At 40.4% G+C, this 22790-nt stretch overlaps 1 protein-coding gene across 2 annotated transcripts in view; it reads left to right on the top strand.

Annotated features, from left to right (window-relative positions):
- LOC118231242 (zeta-sarcoglycan-like) overlaps window positions 1–22790 on the top strand; it is a 232551-nt gene that overhangs the window by 200440 nt on the left and 9321 nt on the right. For both annotated transcript variants that reach the window (XM_035424887.1, XM_035424886.1), the window contains 3 exons: window positions 2116–2203; window positions 9344–9466; window positions 12192–12264. In XM_035424887.1, the coding sequence (XP_035280778.1) occupies window positions 2116–2203; window positions 9344–9466; window positions 12192–12264 (284 nt within the window). The remainder of the gene's footprint in view (window positions 1–2115; window positions 2204–9343; window positions 9467–12191; window positions 12265–22790) is intronic.

Raw genomic sequence — 22790 nt, 5'->3', positions numbered from 1 at the left:
TAGCTTTCTCATTGGTGTTCTCCAAATATGGTTTTGTGTGCATTCATATGTGAATGTGCAGACACTCTTTGCTTTTGGAGACAACTGATGATGTGGTTGTTCAGTTTAAATAAATTAGTATTACTGATGTTAAATACTGTGTGATTATATAATTGATAATAATGATAATAACAGTTATTTTATCTTTGTTTATCTTGCACTGAATCATCACATCTATATTTTTAAAGATGCTGAGAATTGCATCGAAGTGTAATTGATTTTGAAAGCCACTCCCAGTTGACTCTTTGACCCTTGTTCATGACTGACAATATTACTGCTGGTATTTATTCTTATTCTTATTGTTCATTATAATGACGCCAATATACTAACATTTGACACCATTTATTGGAATTCACACAATCAAATGTCCCAGTCTGCTAATTTCAAGTTGTTTTGAGTTCCACTGAAAGGCTTTCAGATGCAGACTCGCACCTCCGAGTTAAATGTGTTTGCGAATAAAATCGAAACGAGACAATGCCATTAACGGACAAAAACTAAACAAAGATGTCTGGATTAATCAAAAGATGTCTGGCATTCAGAATTGTTTGCGGTGCGTATTTTAAATGTCGCCCGAGAAACCAGCGGGCCTTAAAATAGCGCAAAGCAGGTGTGATTTATTTTTTCCCTTCAGAAAGGTTTTACTTGGTTTAATAAACATGAAAAAGCGGTGTAAGGAGGATAATGGACAGCAGGTGCCCAGCTGTTGAATGAATGGGCTGCTTTCGTTGAGAGTCTCCTTGATGGCGTGAGCTCTTCTTTTCCTTTTTAATTCACCAAAATGCAGCTGCGTTTGAATGGGCAAATCCAAGGCAAATAAAGTACTGGCTGCGCTCGCATTATCTTTTTCATTACAAATAAACGCAATGAATGGGTTTCCGGAGGTGGGGGATAAAATCAATACGCAAACAAAACAAAACTAATGAAATAAATAAATGAATGGGAATAACTGGTGATGCATTCGGATTATTTTGTTTCATGGGTGATATTTGGGCGCATTTTTATTGTGTCTTTCTATTTTTTTTTGAAAATGACATACAGCCAAATCGTTTTTATTACGGTGATTTCGCTAGCTTGAGTCTCAGCCTCTGTATCACGGAAGTTTGTGTTATTGTAAAGAATGCGTTCACACACGACACAGACTGCATAGATCTTTCCTGTAACTACTGTACAGTAGGACAATGGCAGCAAATGGCAGCAAATAGCCTTGGGAAATTACTATATGTGAAGAAAAATGCTCCACATCTATGTTGGTATGTAATGATTTTTCCAGTTAATAGGCATTTGTAAAGTGAGAGTGTACTGAAATTGTTGAAAGGGAATTGAAGGTTTTCTTATTGTGAAAGAACTAACATAACTACACACACACACACACACACACACTGTAAGGACTGTAAGGTCTGTAAGGTCTTTAATGGTACTAATAACAAGATCACTAAATCAAAATGCAGCCTTACAGTATGTTTGTGTAATAGTTGTGCCGTTATTTCAGTGATTAAGCCACCTGTCAGATTGGTTGCAACAATTCCAAATCCACAAAAAAATAAAAATACATCAATATGTTTTTGCTTTTCTTAGTCGTGTAGCTTCCAGCTGCCAATTGTGCACCATGAACTCTATGAAAAGTCCTTTTTATAAGGGAAGATGGATCAAATTTTATATAAATAAATGTTTACACCATTCCCATGGTGCACTGCATCCCAATTCTACGCCTGTTACAGAGTGACTGTTGATTTCAGCAGAAGGAGCGTTTACACATCTCCCTCACCCTCGGCACGGAGGGCAAGCCTGCCGGGCCCGCAGCCATGGCTACAACAGCAACTGATGCAACGCACGGGAAAAAATGTTTCAAAAGCAGGCGTGATATCGTATTTAATGAATTTTCTTATCTCCCTGTCTTCCTCCTTCATTCTCTCTCTCCCTCTCTGCCTCTCTCCCTCTCTCTCTCTCTGCCTGTCTGTCTCTCTCTCTCTCTTGCTTTCTCTGTCTGTCTGTCTGTCTGTCTGTCTCTCTCTCTCTCTCTCTCTCTCTCATTCCTGCCCCTCCCTCTTCCTTTTCCCACTCCTCTTGCTTCCCTAGGACAGTCCACTAATCTTGCAGTCTGATAGGAATGTGACCTTGAACGCCAGAAATGACCTTGGGCAGCTAACAGGACAGCTTACTGTGGGTGAGTACACCATGGGATGCACCGACAATAATGTAGTCATGCAGTCTTTTTTTTGGGGGGGGGGGGGGGGGGGGACACAGAGGACACTCAAATGTATTATTTCAAACATATGTGTGCTTCAGATAAAGTGAGAACCCTGACCTTAATTAAAAGTGATTATTTCCAGTGTACAGTATGGACTGCAGCAGTTGGTACACACTTCCGTTGCTATTGTGTGTGTGCTCGTGTGTCTGTGTGCATCTGTGCGTGCGTATGTGTGTGTGCATGCGTGTGTGTGTGTCTGTGTGTGTGCGTGCGCACGTGTGTCTGTGTCCGTGCGCTCACACGTGTGCCAACTACAGATGTTTATTTAAGTCCCTGATGAGGGACTTCCAGGGCACTGAGGCACTTCCCAGTACTCAGCTGCCACGGCCAGCCAACTTAGGAGGTTTTCAGGTTTGAAAACAAAGAGGCTGAGGTGAGCCTCGATCCCTGCCCTGCACCTGCCCCTGGGTGCTGCCCCAATCCTGCCCTGTGTGTGCCCCTGGGTGCTACCCCGATCCTGCCCTCCATGTACCCCTGGGTACTGCCCCGATCCCTGATCCCCGCCATAAGGCCTGCCCCTGGGCGCCTTCTGGACGGCCTCGATTCCTGCCGCGTAGTCACCAGGGAGGTCTGTCACACAATGCTGAACCTTTATCTGCCATCTCATTTACATCCAATTTAATTAAGCTTCATAATTACGCTCCTCTTACAAGAACAAAAAAAAAAGTCTTTTTTTTTTGTCCCTAAATACTTAACAGAAAGTATGACACAGCATTCAATTGAAGCGGGACACTGTAATGGCTGCATTCGCCTGCATTCCAACCCAGTGGTGATCTGTCTGGGACGTAATAAGCAGTCCTGTGTCCGTTTACGTTAATTATTAAACAACAAACGAGTGTATTTTACAACACCCTTTTAAACAAGAGTTAAGATGCTTTTTCCTTTGTAAACTTTTCTCCTAAAAAAATATGACATGGATTAGAAAAATTATTAGGATTCGGAATCATATTTATTGGCACTGATGTTTGACATCCACAGCAGATAATGCCTTTGAGTGGGTTACTAAGTGATATGAAATTATCTACGGGCACTGGTCCTGTAACCAATTCCTAAGTGTGGAAGACAATTTTATTGTTGGTGCTTCCTCCTAGCCAACATCTCATTAATTTGAAAAAGAGTCTGTCGGCAGCTATTTGAATTGGGAACATAAAAATGAAAAGTGAACTTGTTCTATTATAGTACACAAACTTCAATAAGGTGATGAACTGTATAAGCAGTAATCTAGTCATGGGTTGGCATAAGACTGAAAGATCTTTCATGGCGGTGAACACGTTGATCTCAGAAGAAAGCTGGGCAGGCTTTTACTCGCTCTTTTTATATATTTTCTGTATGTAACGGCAGACATTGTTACCGTGACAACGCGGAGTAGATGCAGGCTTTTTGACCCGTTTCCTTGAAAACCTTCCAGGGCCGCCAGTTATTTTAGTTTTGGGCAAGGCCTAAATTGAAAGTGAAGAAAAAATTCTTATTCACTCCTGCCAAAGTTCTTGCATCTCCTGAATTAGATGCCAAATGATAGTCCACTGGCCATGTTCAAGTATACCTGACCTGTGCCGCATTCCCTCGGAGTTGTTTGTGTTTTTTTTTTGCTGAATTTTGACAGAAATACTTGACCTTGGATCTCTCGCAGATATGAAAGAGGTCAGCTTCCCCCCCCCCCCCCCCCCCCCCCCCCCCACTCTCTCTCCCTCAGCACAAGCTGTTCATTCAGTAGAGTTCATTCTTTTTACAGCACTCTGCTCTGTGTGGCAGCGATTTTGAAAACAGAGAAACATTATCAATATTACATTCTACATCCTAAGGATTTTTCCAGAGTGACTTACACACCGTACATTCTTTACATACAATCCATGTATTCAGCTGGATATTTACTGAAGGACATTTCAGGAATAGTGCTACAGTGTATCTACTGTATGTTAATTGTTTAATTTCAAATTATAGTGACAGTAAGGAAAAGGCTCACCAGAATTAACAACTTACGTAAAACAGAATTTTGACTTACACAGGTAGGGAGTTACTGTAGTTACTGAAAATAGTGTAGCTCCCATCTACCAATACGGATAAAGTCAAGAGAGTGTTATTCATAGTGTAGCTCTTCTATACTAGATATTGAATCTTGCATGTTCTCAAACAGCTGTCTTTCCTCATCATTATTAGATTACATTACACTACGTTTATTTGGCAGACGTTTTTATCCAAAGTGATGTACAGTAAGTGCATACAGAAGGTCGTTGGAACAACTTCAAAACACCGGTCCGATAAGGTACAATACTCCTTCATGAGTTAGATTAGATGAGTATTGACTGTTATTAGATGATCAATGTGTGTTATTAGATGATGTGATGGCCAAGTCAGACAAAGCTGATGCACCAGTCCGCTGAATCCAAAAAACTGGTGTAAGCATAACTTTATCTAGCAATGATGTGATAGGGTCAGATAAATAACTGAAAACAAATAAACAAATGAATAAATACAGATATATAGTTTAATAGAAAATATATAATAATGAACAATAATGGTCAACTGCTGAATGATAGTTAAATAGTCCATGTAGTAATATTATAATCAGAGGCACATATATTCCTTGTTGATACAATTTTTTTTTTAAATATCAGACTTTCCTAATTAAATTATTCAGCGCACCCAATACAGAGTGAAATTATGCGCACGGCAACGGCCCCCCGGCTGCCGAGGGTGTTACTGGCCGAGTGTAATTATACCGCCGTAAGCTTGCATCTGCACACGCTCGACTCATTCATTTTTTAACACGGCCACCGTCATCAGCATCAGCATTCTGCATCGGCAGCTGTGGGAGGGGGGAGGACTACGGCGGGCGAGGCCGGCAGCACTTGTCTGACTTTTTAAGGCAATCCGCGCCCACACCACCCTTCCCCCCCCATTGCTCCACACTGCAGATTCTTCATTTTTTTTTTTTTTTTTCGGGAACTGCATTTGCATCACAATCACACCAAACCATTCGGTCCATTTTGTTTCTCGTTTGAGAGTGATAACATTTTAAAGGAGGGAAATTGATAAGATACGGTCGCATACTTATCCACTGCGCAGTTGGAATGCATTATTTGGAAAAATATCTAGCCGCCGTTCTCTTTGTCTCAGATATTTTCTTCTTTGAATCACATTCAAGCAAATTAATTCTTAATATTTATAGACAATAAATAAGCTCTCTTCAAATGGTTCTGCAAATAAACTTAGGCAGAATCGTTCAAGCAAGATATTTTTTCCCTCTTGTCTGATTAATGTGGGTTCTAAAAATGGCCTGATGCTTTTCATTTTATTAATGGCTGTAATCAAACTTAGATAAACAATTAATCTTTCAGTGGTCATAAATCAGTAGGATCTCACCTGAAGTGCACCAGTGCTGTAGGATGCAATTTCTGTAATATTTAGCTTTATTGCTCATATTCACTGGTGGCCTTATTTTCGGAATAATTTATTTTCATTTATTTAAATCTCTATAAAACACCTGGAGCTCATTGCTCCTTATTTATTAGCCACCATTTCGAGGCCTATATTTTCAGAATTCAGTAGTAACAGTTATAACATATACAAATTATAATATAAATGTTCAAACAATTATGATTCCATAAATACACATAAAAAATGACATTGATGTCAGGATTGGACAACATTTTTTGTGCATTGATAGATCTATAATAACTAAATCTAACTTCTGCAGAGGGAATTGATACTTCAGACTGTAGAAAAAGTGTTGATGATGACAAGTCAAAATGAATTGATGTACCCATCATGTATGGTTATATTTTCGGTTCAGTGAGTTCTACGTAAGATATTCTCAACAAAGATCTAACATGCATTCATTCCTTCTGACAGACAACAAGGTCACTCTCCATTCTAGAACACTGACTTAGAATTTAGGGGGGGAAAAAATAGATAAAACATTCCAGAAAACCTACTCTTCAAAGGGTTAATTCAAGAAGGCATGCAATACCAAAGGCATCCACAGGGGGGTCGCTCAGCCAGCCGGTGTCTCCATTTTCCCTCCTTTCCGCACGGTTTACTGCATAGACACAGTGCCAGACGACTGCAAAGCAGGCACAGCTGGTGCGGACAGATTGCAGGCACCCTGTTGACCAGGACGGTCACTACTGCGTGATAAAGTGGGGAATACTCTGCCAGCTGAAACCCTCCTTCCCTGGGTGATGTTGTGACCAACTGCAGTACATATCGCCTCCTAGTACTTACAGCCACAGTCTACACTGACAAATTCAGGATCCCTTCCCATCACTGCACTCAGCAAAACTTCCCCAGCTGGTTACATCGCACACAAGCCAATGATCTCTTATTTGAACCACAATTACGGGCCCCTGCTTATTTCATTAAATTCTTAGTCGTTTTGGTTGCATTGTCTAATGTGTCCCCGTTAAGCTGCAGAATATGAAATCTCTAAATCGTGACATTTCTAAAAATAGAAATATCACCAGTAAAACATGCAAGTTAGATTTGGCTAGAGATCTGTTGTTGATTCTGGATTTCAGTCAAAGCAGCCAATCACCATTGATCTACTATTTGCATAAACACTCCTAGCAACATATAGTTTCCTGTTCGTATGCATTCTTGAACAATCGCTGCAGGTACACCTGCTGAGATTCACGGACAAGGCGAACAGTCACATGATTGCAACAAATACATGCTTGATTTGGAAAATATGCTGCTATTACTTTGATGGGGCATTTTTACTCTCTTCAGCTACAATTATCAGCGACAATAGTAAGAGCTTGGACGTAAGCTCTCAATGCACTTTATAACTCTGTACCTAATTAGGCGGCCAGGTACACAAAGTCTTTCACAATAGTGAGAATAACATGATCGCTGATAAAAATCCAACCAGAAAAAGGTAAGAGACTGCAAGCACTGCTCAGCTCATTGTTTTCTTTTAGAAAACCTTGTAAACATGCGGTAGATCTTTTGAAATAATATACAATAGCCTAAAGTAGAATAAATGGGGACCTTTTAAACTTATTTTTGAGCCAGATATGGAAATGTGAGAGAGAGAAAAAGAGAAAAAAACAGTATTACGGTCCCAGAGGGTGTTGTGAGTTTGAAACAGCTTTTGTATTTAAAGAGAATTGTTTTCTTAGGAACACTTTTTTTTCTCACCCTTTTATCTATAACGGGATTTAATTGCCCCTGGATCTTAAGTGGCTATGATACTTTTGGTTTTATTCCATTAACTATTAAATTTAATTAATTCATGTAGCCGTGTAGCCAAAGAGAACAATAACTGCATATTAAGAGAGACCTCATTTATTTATTTTATCAAATTTTACCTCATTTACTAACCTGATTTTTTTAGACAGTAAATTACTTGTTACAACAACAACAAAAAAGAACATAAAAGATTGGAAACCATTAAATAAACTTCTTAAAACTCTGCACCCACAGCTCAGCTAGAGAAGGCCCTGTTGGTAATTTAATCAAGAGCAAATTGTAACCCAGGATCGTTCTCAGAGTACAGAGGAAAGTCCACTCCTCTTTAACTAGCTGCAGTCATTTGGAACGTTTGGAGGCCATTTTAAATGCTCGTTGTTTATTCATGGCGGGTGGTTTTTTGTCAGTCTGGCAGCCGTCAGTACTGCTGCCATTTGTCCTGTCAGTGGCAGTTAGCAGCACCAGGCTTACGGTTCTTCCTGGGACCGGTTGACAGTTTGAATTTGAATTCTGTGCTCCCGTTTTCATGTGGTTTGCAATGATGGAGTGATTTTCGCTTTTTTTCTTCTTCTTCTTCTCCTTTTTTGTTAGCGCGTACAATTTTCCCCAAAAGCAGCAGGGCTTCCAGCTTCACAGAGCTTCAATCACATGGCTTATTGGGTGACAATTGCATTTATGCACTGTTATTATGTTGGTAATTTTGATCTAATGTTGCCTTTAACAGTCGTCGCAAAAATTCATGTTTGCGTCTTCAGCTCAGTGAACCACTGTAATGTGCAATAAAGCCTACATTATACTGCCATGTCTTAATGCCCATTATAACCATCTATGACAGTGTGGGACGGGTGTCATGACACATACATTACAGGGAGTGTCGGCTTTATCGTGTCTAGTTAAAAGTAAAGTGTTAAATAATAGTGTGTGTATCTTGCTCGTTCAGAATCTTGTGTGCGTCCCCTCCTATTTGTTTCTTTGGTAATAATTCTTAACATTTTACTCAGCGTCAACGTCTGAGGTTATGCCAAGACGTTAGGATTGTTTCAAAGAGAATATTGAAGAAGCTATTATGACATCTGTCACAGGAAGAAAAGCTATTTCATATTTATATTGTGGTTCCTGGTCATGTGTTCTCAGGTCATGAAATTATATTTTGGTTTTAAAAATTCGGTCTTAATTCGGTTAATTCATTTGATTTTTCACTATAAATATGTTTCCGATAAAGGAAATCAGGACCAGTATGATGTTTTCAACTAGAATCTTGTGGGTGTTACTTTCCTTTATTGATGATTCTGGTGCCTGGATGCTTTGATCAGCAACCCATTGCAGACATTTGTGACATGATCGTCTTAACTTAGGATAATGAAAGGAATCTCTGAAAATAGCATAATCTCTGAGTCACTTTTTTATGGAAGAATCTTTGTGGCAAACAGTACAATGAAGTAGGAATCAGCTTGCTGTAATTGGCCACAGTGGCTTAGCTGCTACAGGGGACCACAGCAACAGTCCTAATTGCAATAACAAATGTATTTTGTTAATTTATTTTTCATAACACACGCAGAACCGCATGCATCATTAATGTATTGTCTTTTTATTTGTTATTTTATCTGTATTATTTTAGTCCTTTTTTCAGTGGGGAAAATAAGATGCTGAGCAAAAACCAACTATCAGCCAAACAAACTTTTTGAATTTGCTTGCGAAAGTCAATGGCAGACATTGCGAAATCGGCACAAATGTCAAGCACTGCCGTGTTCCTGTCTCTCAGTGTTTGCCCTCACTGTTTCCCGCTGATGGTGTGGTGTCACCGACCGCGTGTGCCGTTTCAGCTCACCGCTGAACAGGGCCATGCTTTTTTTTTTGATCTTTTAGGATCGGAGATGGTGGAAGCACAATGCCAGCGGTTCGAGGTGCGGAGCAGCGATGGAGAAAGGGTGCTATTTTCGGCCGACGAAGAGGAGGTCACCGTCGGCACAGAGAAACTCAGAGTGACAGGTGAGACCCTCAGAATTCCCCCCAGAGACCCCAGAATGGATTTTTCTACCTGGATGTACGGGACGTGGGGGAGATCCAAGGGGGCATAGATGTCCCTCACTAGTACATTCAGTACCATTACAGATGGAGCTCTGTGTAATACTGTAGATCTGATCGATTCACATTCACAGCAACTATGCGTACTGTGAATCCAGTGATTTCTGTTCAGACTGAAATGCTCTCGTCAAACTATTGACCCTGAAAAACACAGGGAAGGAGTTCCATTTCCGTAATCAATAAATTCACATATCCATCTTCATATTTCTCATATCGTATGTTGAGGTGAAAAAAATACTGATAACTTCAAATTCTTCATCGCATTTGACAGGTAACGATTATCTGAGTCTAATCCTGTGACCTCGATTTGAGGTCAGACGTCTGTTTGACTGCATAGATTTGCAAGGCCTAGATTGTGAATGACTGTTATGTAGCTGAATGGTTCAGTAGGAAAAGCAATAATGTTAAATTCAATTTTCAGAAAATTGAGAAACCTAATCCTTAACATTTGTTATACTTGTCTCACCATTGATCTTTGCATAGCTGACGCACTGTCTTCTCTGGCGCGTTCCTTGCACTAATACACACAGTCATGTCAGAGTGCAGACTTTTTCACCTTCTCACTGACATTACGTACATTTATCTTTGGGATCGTGCAACTGGAAACAGCCGTTTAAATCAAGTTGCCAAACCCTTGATAGCACCATTATGCCTGTGACTGCAAATAATTTTACATATGTTCTTCAACATATTATTCTGTGCTCTTGTGTAAACTCATAAAGCCTGTTGATTTTACACAATACCAATCTGACATATCAGTTTTATGACAACATTCTCTGCAATTCTCCCTACTGCACCCTCTCTGTGCAGGGATTCTCCAGCGTGTCGTTGCTATGGGTTACAAGTACTGTACGGGCTGAAATTGTCTGGTATTCAGATCAGTCTGGCGACTGAGCTGTTAGGGGTCAGGGGTGACAATGTGATTGTACTTTGTTTTTCTCGCTCCACTGTTTTCCCCAATTACTCAAACTGCCAGTTTGATCAAGTGAGACGCATTGAGGCGGAGATGGGGCCGGTCGTCAGGGCCCAAATAGATTTGTCCCAATCTGTTCGCTGGGTCTTTCAAAACACGGGAGGGAAGGCTGGATGCTATCTGGGAGGTTAGGAGGGAAGATATCTCAACGTTATGGGGACTGGGCTATTTTATTTACCATTTGAAACTTTGTCTCGCATGTTGCAGAAGTAGTGGCAATAGGGATTTTGCATTCCATGTTCATGGAAGTATTGAGAGACCAGAAGCATTTGGCCTCGTTTATTTAAAAAATGTATGTGGACTTTGACATGATCTTTAGATTATTTTTCTAGTTGTGCATAAGCCTGATTTATGGAATGATCTCAGATTGAGTAAAGCTGTGTATGCTCGTTGAAAACAATGCAATCTGTGTCTTACACACCTGTAATTTATGCATTGCACCTGAACTTCAGTTAGAACACATACTGTATGAACACGCTTTGCAAACATTCATTGCCTTCTAAATACACACAGTTAAGACTTGGGCACCTAAAGCATGGATTCGAAAAGAAAACAAACTTGAAATTTATTGAAGAAGGCATTACTATGCTGGCACAGTGCCCACCATGAGGGTTCACGCACCCCTCTCTACCCTGCAGTACCTCTGCACAACCACCAGGAAACGCACACAGTAGAGGTTTAAGGTATAAGTAACTACTCTATTGTGATTTTGGGCATAAGTAAGCGGGTAAAATCTAGTATGACCGCAAGACCATTGTATAAATGAGGCCCCAGAGTTCAGTAACAAGTTCAATGCTTGTCTTTAACCTCATATCAAACTTTGTCAAAATGTAAATGCTTCATAATAATAAACGCTTCGCGTATTTATGCCAAAGTTAAGGGCGAATGCTTAGCTAATCCAGGCCGGAGACTGTGCACTGCGAGATAAGCAAACACATTAGCGCTACTCAAAACAATTTTGCTCCCACTGTCAACAGTAATTCAATTTCTTCTGCTTTAGTCTGCAATGTTGTCTGATTATTGCGCCTGATTGGTCTGTCCTTTGCAAGGTGTTTTTTTTTTTTTTTTTTTTTTTTTTCCCCCGTTGGTAGAATCTATTAATCGGATTAGAAGCTCATTTTCATTTTTAAATGTTCAGCGTTCCTATAAAGGCATCGGTACAATACAAATAATTACACCCTCAACTGTGAGGGACACGCGCAGCAGCACTGGCTGTGCATGATTAATTGTGGAGTAGGGCCTTCTCTGTCTGTGTGAACTCCCAGCCTTCCTCCCTCAGAGCAGAACCATCAAAGACACACTGCGAGCTCAAGTGAGAGCTATTTAAAATGAGTCGGAAGCAGAAATCCTGTAAGGACTGCTTTTTTTGCTGTATCATCACAACGCCCAGGTCGTCGCACCAGCTGCTAATTGTCCAAAGGGCTGTCGAGGGGCTCAGTGAAATGTTACCTGAGTGCTTCTGCTCCTGGCTGCTTTTTGATTTCTTGCGTATTTCGAATCCTTCTGCCCAGCTTCTGCCAGCTTGCTGGCCCCACCTAATGGCAACTCCGTGCCCTCGGCTGCCACAGGGCATAGGCGCCGGTCCGAGCACTCCGAAAAAAGGTTGGGGATCACTACCCCACATTTGATTTTGAAATTTGTCATTTTTTTTTTCAGGTACCGAAGGCGCCATCTTTGAGCACTCTGTCGAAACGCCTCACATTCGAGCGGAGCCATTTCAGGATCTAAAGTAAGAGACGCTACAGCTATACATTGTGTCCCTAAAATGAATTCAGTCTTTGCCACCAATTTGTTCTCACTCGACCAGTATGTATTGCCACATATGTTAATGGACACAGAATCTTTTGTGTATTACCTGTGATCCTGATTGTTATGTTTTGCATACGATAAACATCCAAGCAAGACAGAAAGCAGCCATTGATTTATTGGTAATGAATGTAGGATAATTAAATCAGGCAATTACCTCATTATATGAATCGTCTTAAATAATGATTGAAATGATTGACAAAATGTGAGCAAACAGAACTAGCTTCCTAAGAATACAAACTGTACTTACCCACTGCATGAAAATACACTGACTTGGCTTACGCCATTTCCATCATCTTACTTGGGATAATTCTTCTTGACATACATTATGAATGTTACTCTTAATATTTCAAAAATATTAAATTGATTGTTCAGTCAAATGCATGAAGTGTACCATAATCAATTTTGATCAATTTTGCGTGATTTCATTTTGTTTAAGTTGCATTTCAGCATATTTATTGAAACCATTCAGTGGATGAGTTGCATAACAAGACATATTTCCGAGAAAAAAATGGAAACCTTTTTCTCATGTCAAGCACATTTTCCGTCTCCTAAAGTGGGCAAATTATACAGTTGAAGTAAATGGAACATGAAATGGTTTGATAGAGCCTATTAAAGGCTAATGACTTCTGTTATAGCATCTCTGAAAAAGACATGGAAATCATACCTTGTTGAAATTAAAATAGGTATTACCCTTTCCGAGAGAATATTTGGACTTCTGGTTTTAAAGACCAAAGAGTTTAGATTTTGTTTCTGTCATTTTAACTTTAGCTACATCGCTGTCTGTGTAGGCTGAAATAGACTTTTGAATTTGCTTTTACTTTTTTTTTTACATTCATGGCATCTCTCAGTTCAGTTCAGAATTCTGTTCCTTTTAAACGACGCCACGACATTTGAAAATAAAGACGTCCAAAGCAGCATTGAGAATGTTGATGCTCTGATTTGTGTATGAGCCTCACCAGCTAAATGGTCTTCTGTCCGTTCTGCAGTGCTGTAACTAGAGAAATGGGTAGAGTGTTTCATATTAAAATATAAATGGAGGGCAAGTGCCGATGCAGTAGTCGGATATGTTTTTAAGCCTTTGTTGTTGCTTATGTACTTCTCCTCCACATCTTTACCTTCAAAATGACTCATTGTTATGATCACATTCATGTCTAAAACCCCTTGATTTGTCTTTGTTTCTTGCCTCAGCGTGTCTATTTGAAAACAGAATGAAGGGGGAGTGTTTTCCTTTCTACAAAAGTACAGACATAATTTCAACTTCCGAGTCTCCAGGCATACTTCAATTTGGACTTAGAAATGCAATGTTTATATTTTGATATGTAGCTATTTTAAAAATCTATCCCAATATAAAAAAAATCTACCACTGCAAAAAAACGTTATGCATTAGTGGAAATTGTATAGTTTTATGAAAGTATTTCCTTTTTGAAATTAAATTGTGAAAGTTGGCAGTTTGTTTTTTGTTTGTTTGTTTTTTCTTCCTTTCTTTTGCAGATAAGAGAACATAGTGCTGCCTAGCTTATTGTTCTTTATTCCCACTGCATCTTACCTCAAAATCCCAGTCCTCTCTCACTGAATAAAATCCCAGTCCTCTCTCACTGAATAAAATCCCAATCCTCTCTCATTAAACCCATCAGGAACTCAATCAGGAAACTCTAGCAGAATCCCCCCCCCCCCCACCCAACCATGTTTTATCCTCCTTTCTGTAAATCAGATGTAATGCTTCCGTGCGAGGCAGCTAGTCATGCTTATAAACAGTGAGGCGTCAGTTTCAATGGGTTTAATTCTGTGAAACACTTAGCAAAAGCTGTTAACTTGAAAATGCACATTGCGTCATGATTAGCTGGAGGGTTTGACCACTGGGGCACCCTCTAATAAAAGTATAATTACTATCTTTTAACTTCTACCTCTCCTATGGGGGAGAGTACTATCAACCAAAATGGCCTGTTCTCCTGCTTGAGTCTTGCTAGAGTGCATACTGACCATCAACTAGTCCTGCTAACTAATGCTGGGCATAATGAGATTGGAATCAATCAAATTGCTGGAATCAAGGGGGGTAGGGGTCTAATTGAGACTGACTGAGTGGTAGTTTGCCATACAGCACTGCAAAGCTAGGGTCTGCTTTTGTTGTGATTTGTAATCAAAGGGAAGACCCAGGCATACTCCAATAACTCGCAAGACAGTATCGCATTTATTACAGACCAAACATTCCTGTTTCCCATCCTTCCACAGAGGGACTGATTTAGGCTGGAAAGACGATCAGAAGCTTAGGTAATTGTAAATGTGATACCTGTTTGGGAGTCCTGCAGTGTGCAGGTGTTTTCTTCATACATTTACCTTTACAGGTATGCAATATTTCCATCAACTTTTCCAGTTTATGAGGCAGGCATGAATACTGATGTTGTCATGATCCAAATTTTACAGAATTACTCATTTTAATAACTTAGATATCTATGTTCTATGTTCAAAATTTTCTTCTCCCTAATAGCAGCAGTCCCACAGAGATCATATGTTCAAGAACGAATGATGATAAAGTTTTAATTGAATTTTAAAAAGCACCAAACTTTCTGAACTTTCAGAAATATTTTTGAATGTTACTCAGGAAGAAGATGATTATTTTTACATTTACGCATTTCTGTCCCAGAATTCCTTCGGCATCTATTTTGCCAAAAGCAAAAGTACCAGCATGTTCTGGCAAGCTATATTTACAATGGCAGTTTGATTTTCACATATTTTTACGGGCCTGAAGGGTCCTACGATAAATGGATGCTCTTTTTTTTTTCTTTTTTTTTTTGTTGGATCAGCTCTCTCCATATTTCATTCATGTCCCTTTTGCACTGAGAGCAGTGCATCATGGGATTCCCACAGCTGGCCTGTAGTGAGGGAATTCCCTTGTAAGGAAAGTGATTTCTAGACGATGGGTGAATCTGAGCATTGTGAGGTGAACTGGGGGGGGGGGGTCTGGGTTGGTTTTTTGCTTTACAGGTGTTCCTTCCATTATGTAGTGTGTTTTACAGGGTGTTTTTAAGCCATCAAAACCACCCACTGTGCCGCACTAGGCTATGCTGTTTGCCATTGGTAAGACCCGCGAATCGATTGAATGGAGAACAGCTAACCTGCTATCCCAGCTAACGCAAAACATTCTCACAAGGCTCACAGCATTCCGGCGAAAAATGTTCCTTGCAATATTCCAAAACTAAAATCAATCTTGTCTGGGTTTTTTTTTTCACATAACAGTGACAGCAGCAAGAACTAGAAGTCCGACCCACGTCCCCCTTTTTCTTTTTTTTTTGCGTAATTTTGTTTTTTTTCCTGAAGACCAGGAAGCAGGATTTCATATTGCCGGTCCCTGGAAGGCAATGACTGAAGCCCAGAGCTATTGCTCTCTGTCCTTAGATAAACAAAAGCAGTTGGTGAGGTCAAGCTCTTGGGACAGCATTCAGTGAAAACATAAACAGTGTACACACCTTCTGGTCATAACATATTAACTAACATCTGTTAGAGTTTTCTTTCCAAAACAGCACAATAAGCAATAATTTTTTTTTTAACACCATGCCACTTTGAATCTTAGCAGCTGCTGTAGCGAGCAGAATTAAAATGAAGGCAATAGTCTAAGAAATATTATTATGGGATGTTACTGGCCTGAGAGTCTATATAAGGAACAGAGGTATTATGGGCATTATGGGAGGTTTATGTCTTAATAAATAAATACTAATGAATAAAATATTATAATTCTTACCATGACTTGTATAATAATTACCACAAGACTTAAAGGAATATATTTTTATTGCAAATAAAGCATTTTGTAAATTTGCAGTTTAGACATTTTAAGGACTTTTTTTAATACAGCATTGTTTGCAAAGCATTCCCTCAAGGGAACCACAGCCAAATGGTTGTCTTTCCAAGATCTCATCTAATCAAATCAATCAAACCTTATGCTCACCATTGTTAAATTATGATTTTGCAACAAACTGTGGAAAAATGATACAGATTATCTAGGAGTAGGTATGAGAAGAGTGGACTTTAATTGGTATGATGCTGTCCTTCATAGTGTCCTTGACATGTGTTGCACATACACAAGCCAATGCATGCCACAATCTCTGCCAAAAAGATATCTCACATTTTATCTGTTAGGCAATAACAATGCTCTTAATGATTATCCCCAGAGCTTGTGTTTCTGTGGTGGAAAGCATGCATACAGTTACATGCATCTTGCTGCATCTTTGTGGAATTAACCAGAGGCATGCTTTAGACACTACAAAAACGATCATCCATTTCAGAGAAATCTGTCACAGGATCATGGTGGGAGTCAATCAGGCGTCAAAAATGACACACTTTCCTCTAAACGTAATTTTCTTGCAATTAAAAAAATGTATTCATACAGTGCTTCTAAAAGAAATGACACAGACAGAAGAGATGTGCTGACAAACCATTGATGGCACTTGTAATCGGTAGCTACATTCCCCATCTCTAACTTAGAAATGCTAAACTTGGACATCCATCTGAAAAGGCATCCTTCCACAGTTCAGTGGCCTGAATCTAAATTCTAAATTCAACCCGCAGCCAGTTAGAGGGACAGAACGGAATACTGATCCATTATCTACTGAAATGGGCAAAATGTAACTGGACCCATATAAAGAATGCCTCTTGGTTCGGTTGACATTGCGAACGTACACATGCCCGGTTCAGATGTACAGTACCAGTTGTCTTTAACATAACGTAAGACGAGAACAGGCCGTTCAGCCCAACGCTGCTCGTCTATTCTAGGGGCAGGCGACATAGCTCAGGAGGTAAGAGCGCTTGTCTGGCAGTCGGAGGGTTGCCGGTTCGATCCCCCGCCCGGGGCATGTCGAAGTGTCCCTGAGCAAGACACCTAACCCCTAATTGCTCTGGTGAATGCGAGGCATCAATTGTAAAGCGCTTTGGATAAAAGCGCTATATAAATGCAGTCCATTTACCATTTACCATCTATTCCTACCACTAAACTGTACGTAATGTTTAGTTTACCTAAAAGCTAGATAGTATCTAACACTGTATCAAGCCGGGCCTTGAATAGCCCCAGTGTTTCTGCCTCCGCTACTTTGCCCTAGTCGGTAAAATGCCGAATGCGTGTGCCTTCAGGTATCCAGAATACAGAGTAGAAGAGACTTGACGTGTCCTTTTGGTGCATTAAAAAACATTCCCGGCTTCGCCCATCAAAGAGATCTAAATCTAACTGACTGAAAGGGCTAGAAGCCCGGACAATAGATTTCTTGTACAGCAGCTCTAATGTAGAGAGATTACAGACACATGGCTTTCAATCTCCCGCTGACCTTGACATGATCTTCACATGCACTCTCACCGGTGTCAGAAGAAGACGCCGGTGAAGAAGCTTTTTCTCTCAGTTTTTCCTGCTCAGGTATTTTGTGAAACAAAGAAAAAATGTCGCAATCATTTCTCAGTGTGTATCCAACCTTTCTTCCATTTAAATGGTTTGAATTCCTCCTATTGTGCACGGATATTGAACTAATTAAAATTTGATTTCTATAGCCAAATATTATCCTACTTTATTTCTTTGTGCAGTTAACTAAACATGCTATGAATGATAAATAATGTGAAATTACTGTATGCTGCCACAAATTTCACGACTGAATCCCTGAATCACGCTGGGAAAAAGTCCCATTTGTAGGATGCAAGCATAAAATGCCTTCCAAAAGTTATTTTAAAATGAATTACGCACCTGTTTCTTGTTATTTTTCCCAGGATCGCATATAAATGCACACTAATTCACACTGAGCAGTGGAGGAATAAGGACTGGGAGATTGAGTACCTGCCCTGGGGTAGGGTTTCATTTAGGACCTTTAATATCACTTCACCAAACTGTCCTCACAGGCAAAAGCTCCTCTACTTATTTAAAATAAAGGACCCTCACCAAATAGAGCATTAGAAGAGGAAAAACATTAAAAGCAAATAAATATTAATGAATAGATATTTATTGTGCTCGCTTGACCTGCAATTTATGTTTCCACTTTCTGTCCATGCGCAATTCAAGACCTTTGTTATCTCCAATAAATTCAGTTAGACTGCATGTTCATTTCTAAAAGCTCTCCAGAACACTAAGGTTTTTTTTTTTTTTTTGTTGTTTTTTTTGTTTTGTCCTGGTGTACTCCTCTAATTGTTCTTTAGAAGTTTTGATTTTACGAATGACCTGTCTGCAGTCTCTATGGTGACGCATAGGATCAACAACAGGGCCTAGCTCAGAGAAACCAAGTTATTTTCAACAATAAGATCTACCTGTATCTCCTATGGATGTTTTAATTTCCAACTGTGGCCTCAATGGCAGTGGCTGTCCAGGGAAGTTTAAGGAAATTTCCGTTCAGAAAAATGAATTTATCGTTCATTTATTTATTTATTTTTATCTCACTCACAGGATATTGTGGGTTCTGTCAGATTCAGTCTTGCCAAATTTATCATATTTTCTGTGCCCCTAAAGCATTTTTGTGACATTGTCTCTGTTAAAAAGCACCATACAAATAAAAACTAATTAAATTGAATTGAATCATCCCCTGTGGAAGGCAGGTGATTCAGTGACTTTCAATGAATCCAATGTTGTGCCAAGTTCTGAAATTTGTTTGACCGTGACTGTGTTGGGACACCCATTCAAATAAAAAAGTAAAAAATCTAAAGTAACTCTGAGTCAGTAGGACTCATTGCATGTTTTGTTAACATAACTTTTTTCTTTGCTCTTTCCACAGTGGAATATCCAGGCCATTGTCATTGAGTCGTCATTTGGCAATTTGTTCTGTAGAAGTATGCCTCTTTAGATGCTGTTCCCTTACTGACGACAACATTTTTTTTTGTTTTTGTTTTCGTAATGTTTGCCCATTTTCATTTCCCGAAGTAGCTTTCTGTCTGTTCTTCGCAAGTAATGATGCTGTACAGCAGGCTTGTGGCAAACTTGTCTCTATTAATGCTTTTTTCACTGTGTCGAAAAACATGGCAAGAAGACCGTTATCTGTGATTTGTGCTTCTCCCATTTCCCTTATTGAATGACATTGCAAGCTTTTATTTCTTCGTGTGCCTGGCCAAGGAGGAACCATTTCAGCCTATAATGGTCATTCATTTTTTTCTGAAATCTCTACACTCTTTTATTCTTTATTTCGCCAATGCCATAATGACCGCCAAGTAGAACAAAGCCTTTCTAACCTCACAGAGTGGTCTGAAACTTTCTAAGCAGCATTAGAAAAAACCTCCCAGTTCTTCATGTACAAACATGTTTAATAATTGAATGTGCTGGCGGTGTGTTATTGACAATATCAATGCAGAAACGGCAGCACTGGGTTCTGCTGTTGAGAACTGCAGTAAACATAATGCATAATGGAGGCTCAGTCATGACAGCCTGTCAGGTGTGCTCCTTTCTCCTCTACGCATCTGAGGAATGGCTTCCCAAGAGCCCTTGCAAAGGTGCGTATCTAAAATTTACTGCGTCATAGAAAATGGCTCGGTGACTTTTCAATCTGCGGTCACAGTCTTCCTGTCTCCTTCCGTTGTTGCACTTCCAAAGACAAAGATCTGACTTGACTGATCTGTTTTTCGAAAAAAAAATATCCAGAGTGACACCCACTACAACAAGAGAAAGGGAGCTCCTGGAATTTCGCTCACAAAAATATCACGCTAAATCCGATTCGCCAAAATGTCAAGGAGCTCGTCCTTAACATCTTGAATGCCGGGTACTTTACCAAACCTGAGGGTGGAGTGTTTTCACAATGCTTGGCCATACTCTGCCAATAGCTCAGCCACAGAAATGAAATTCAGTTGGATTCTGTGGACTTTTTTTTATACAAGAACGCTCAAATACGTATATATTTTTTTGCATATTTGTGTATTAGAAACCTATGGACATGAAATTCTGGAAATAATTGTTATTCACAGAAGAGTTCACCTCATTTATAGTAATATAATAAGATAAAATTTAAATTTAAATTGGGGTCTGCTGAATCAGGAGCGGACTGACCACTCAATGGGTTTCAGACGTGTAATTCAGCACATTCCAATAACTATTGATATTCAAATATACATTAAATCAAAGCCAGATGCTGGTTTAATTGTCTCCAGACCAAATGCTTAATGGAGATATGCATGAATGAGCAGAAATTTCCTGGAAATAATCACATTCTCACGAGTTTCAATCTTGCGCTCAATCATGATTTACACGTATGGTTTTCTTATTATAACGGTGATGGACAGTTAATTGTAGCAGTGGGCGATGTGGTGGTGGTGGGGGGGGGTCTTTGGCCTAGAGTACGTCCTCTCCTGACCTTTCAGTCTCATGGTAATAACTTCAGAAAATAACTTCCTCTGTTTCCCCTGAAGAATACTCCATAATGAAGGCCGTACTCGAGTGTCCGTGATGCAGAAAAGCTCCTCCATGCTTTCGTTTCATTGTGAATTCATTGTGATTATTGAATTGCCCTTTTTCTGGGTCCAGCAAATCCCTGCAAAATATTACAATACGCTGAAGGCTGGATTCTATTAGCAAAAAAATATATATATATTATTCCCACTTCCTGCATCGAGCCACTGATGCACAAAATATCTCTGACTCTGGCACTTTTGCTAAGGGCCGGTAGGGCTTGATCAGTTGCCATGATACAAGGCAGAGCGATGCCCTGAATGCTCCTGAAGCCGAACGCCCCCCCCCCCCCCCCCCCCCCCCCCCCCCCACTGGTAAAGAACACGGAGGCACAGCGGGTCATCACCTGGGATGACCTGGGACAGTCATAGTGTCACAGTTCCTGCTCCTGTGCGCCTGAAGTCAACAAACAATTAAGCTTACCTGCGTGCGGTTCCCCTCAGGGGGGCGGGGAGGGAAGGGGGTGTGAGGGGTGGGTGGGGGGGGGGGGATAACGCTCCCCTCCATACCCAAGTTAAATGTTCTGTGTGGGTGTTTTTTTTTTAGGTTTGTTGGTTCATTACCTCGTGGTAATTTGCATATATGCAGACCTCCCTGTGTGTTGCACCTTTGACGCCCCCCCCCCCCCCCCCACGCACCATATGTGTGGTCGTGCTGGGTACCTGTGCACCCCTGGCTGAGGCACAGCTAGCCGTCCTGGGGTACAGGTTTCTGCTCCACAGGTGGCCTGGCTCACTCTGCATACGTTCTTAATATCACACTGATTTCTAATGTCTTGCTTGGTGGTCTGAAACCAGCGGGATAAATTGCTGCAGAAATCTGGCTCTGATTCTCTTGCACTGCCTCTATTTTTTTATTTAAATTTTTTTGTATGTTTGCTTTATTGGTTTGTATTAGTTATATTGACTGCTGTATATAGACCTGCTTGTAGGAGGCCGGATTGAAGACCTGCTGTATATAATTTCCTTTTTCCTTTTTTCCCCTCACTTTTAATATTTATTTTACCCGTGCAGAATGATCTAGAGCATAATGAGCAAACACATGGGTACAGAACAGTCAGGAAGAAGGAAGTAGGCTTTCATGGCTGTCTGTGTACAATCTTTTTCCCTTGTCGCACATTAAAAATGGAATTGCATTACATTGGAATCGCAAAGCGACTGTTTAAAAATACTCTTTCTCTGAGCGCAAACACCTCGTCGTCTTTTGTCGTCGTTACAGAACATTCAGGAGACAGGAATCAAGATGAAAGAGGAACCCGAAATATAAGTTTGCCTATTAATTATCCCGTAAGGACGAAGTGCGCCGACTTTGAATTCCCCCCGTGTCTGTTCCTGTTCTGGGAGCTCTTCTCTTTGCCACTCGCGTGATGCCTGAAGGCGAGAGTTAAATGCTCCGCAGCGGAGCCCGAGGTTTCCCCGTCAGGGTGACGATTCCCACATTTACGCTTTAAGGATCCGTCTACAGCACCACGCCGCCATCTTTCTCAGGCGGATACATGATATCGTCATGATATTAGGAGTGCAACTAAGGGCCGCCCCACTGCTCTTTTAGGAAGAAACCTGAGAGAGGTCTGAGCTAAAGCCAGCTGGTGTCACGCGTAGACAGTTCGCCGCGAGCGGTATTGATGATTTTAATATCCAAGCCTCTTCGGAGGTCGGGATTCTGGGGTTGCCGGTTCCTCTCTCTCCGCTTGGAGGCTTATGTAAAAATAGACAAACGCAATAAAGGTGTCATTTATAAGTTGAAGGAACTGCTGAGTAATGATAAAAAGTTTACTGCGTTTATCACATCTTTGCCTTGGATGACTGTAATGCTCTTTGTTTTACTTGTCAAACTGCTCAGTGGGTTCCTGTGCACACAATAATCAGCTTTCCGAATTCTCGCTAGTACCGGCTCGTGTAACCCCATTACCCCTTCTCAAAAGATGCAGCGCTCTTGGGTCCTTGTTATGTACAAAACTGATTACTAAATCTTGCTGCTGACTTGTAAAGCCCTGTGTGGATTTTAGCCCCATTTACTTTTGGTACCTCCTGCAGGGGTCATTTGCTTTACTTTTA

Source organism: Anguilla anguilla, chromosome 7 (assembly GCF_013347855.1).
Source record: "Anguilla anguilla isolate fAngAng1 chromosome 7, fAngAng1.pri, whole genome shotgun sequence".
Lineage (NCBI taxonomy): Eukaryota > Metazoa > Chordata > Actinopteri > Anguilliformes > Anguillidae > Anguilla > Anguilla anguilla.
The sequence above is the reverse complement of the archived record's forward strand: the minus strand, read 5'-3'. Positions and strand labels throughout refer to the sequence as shown.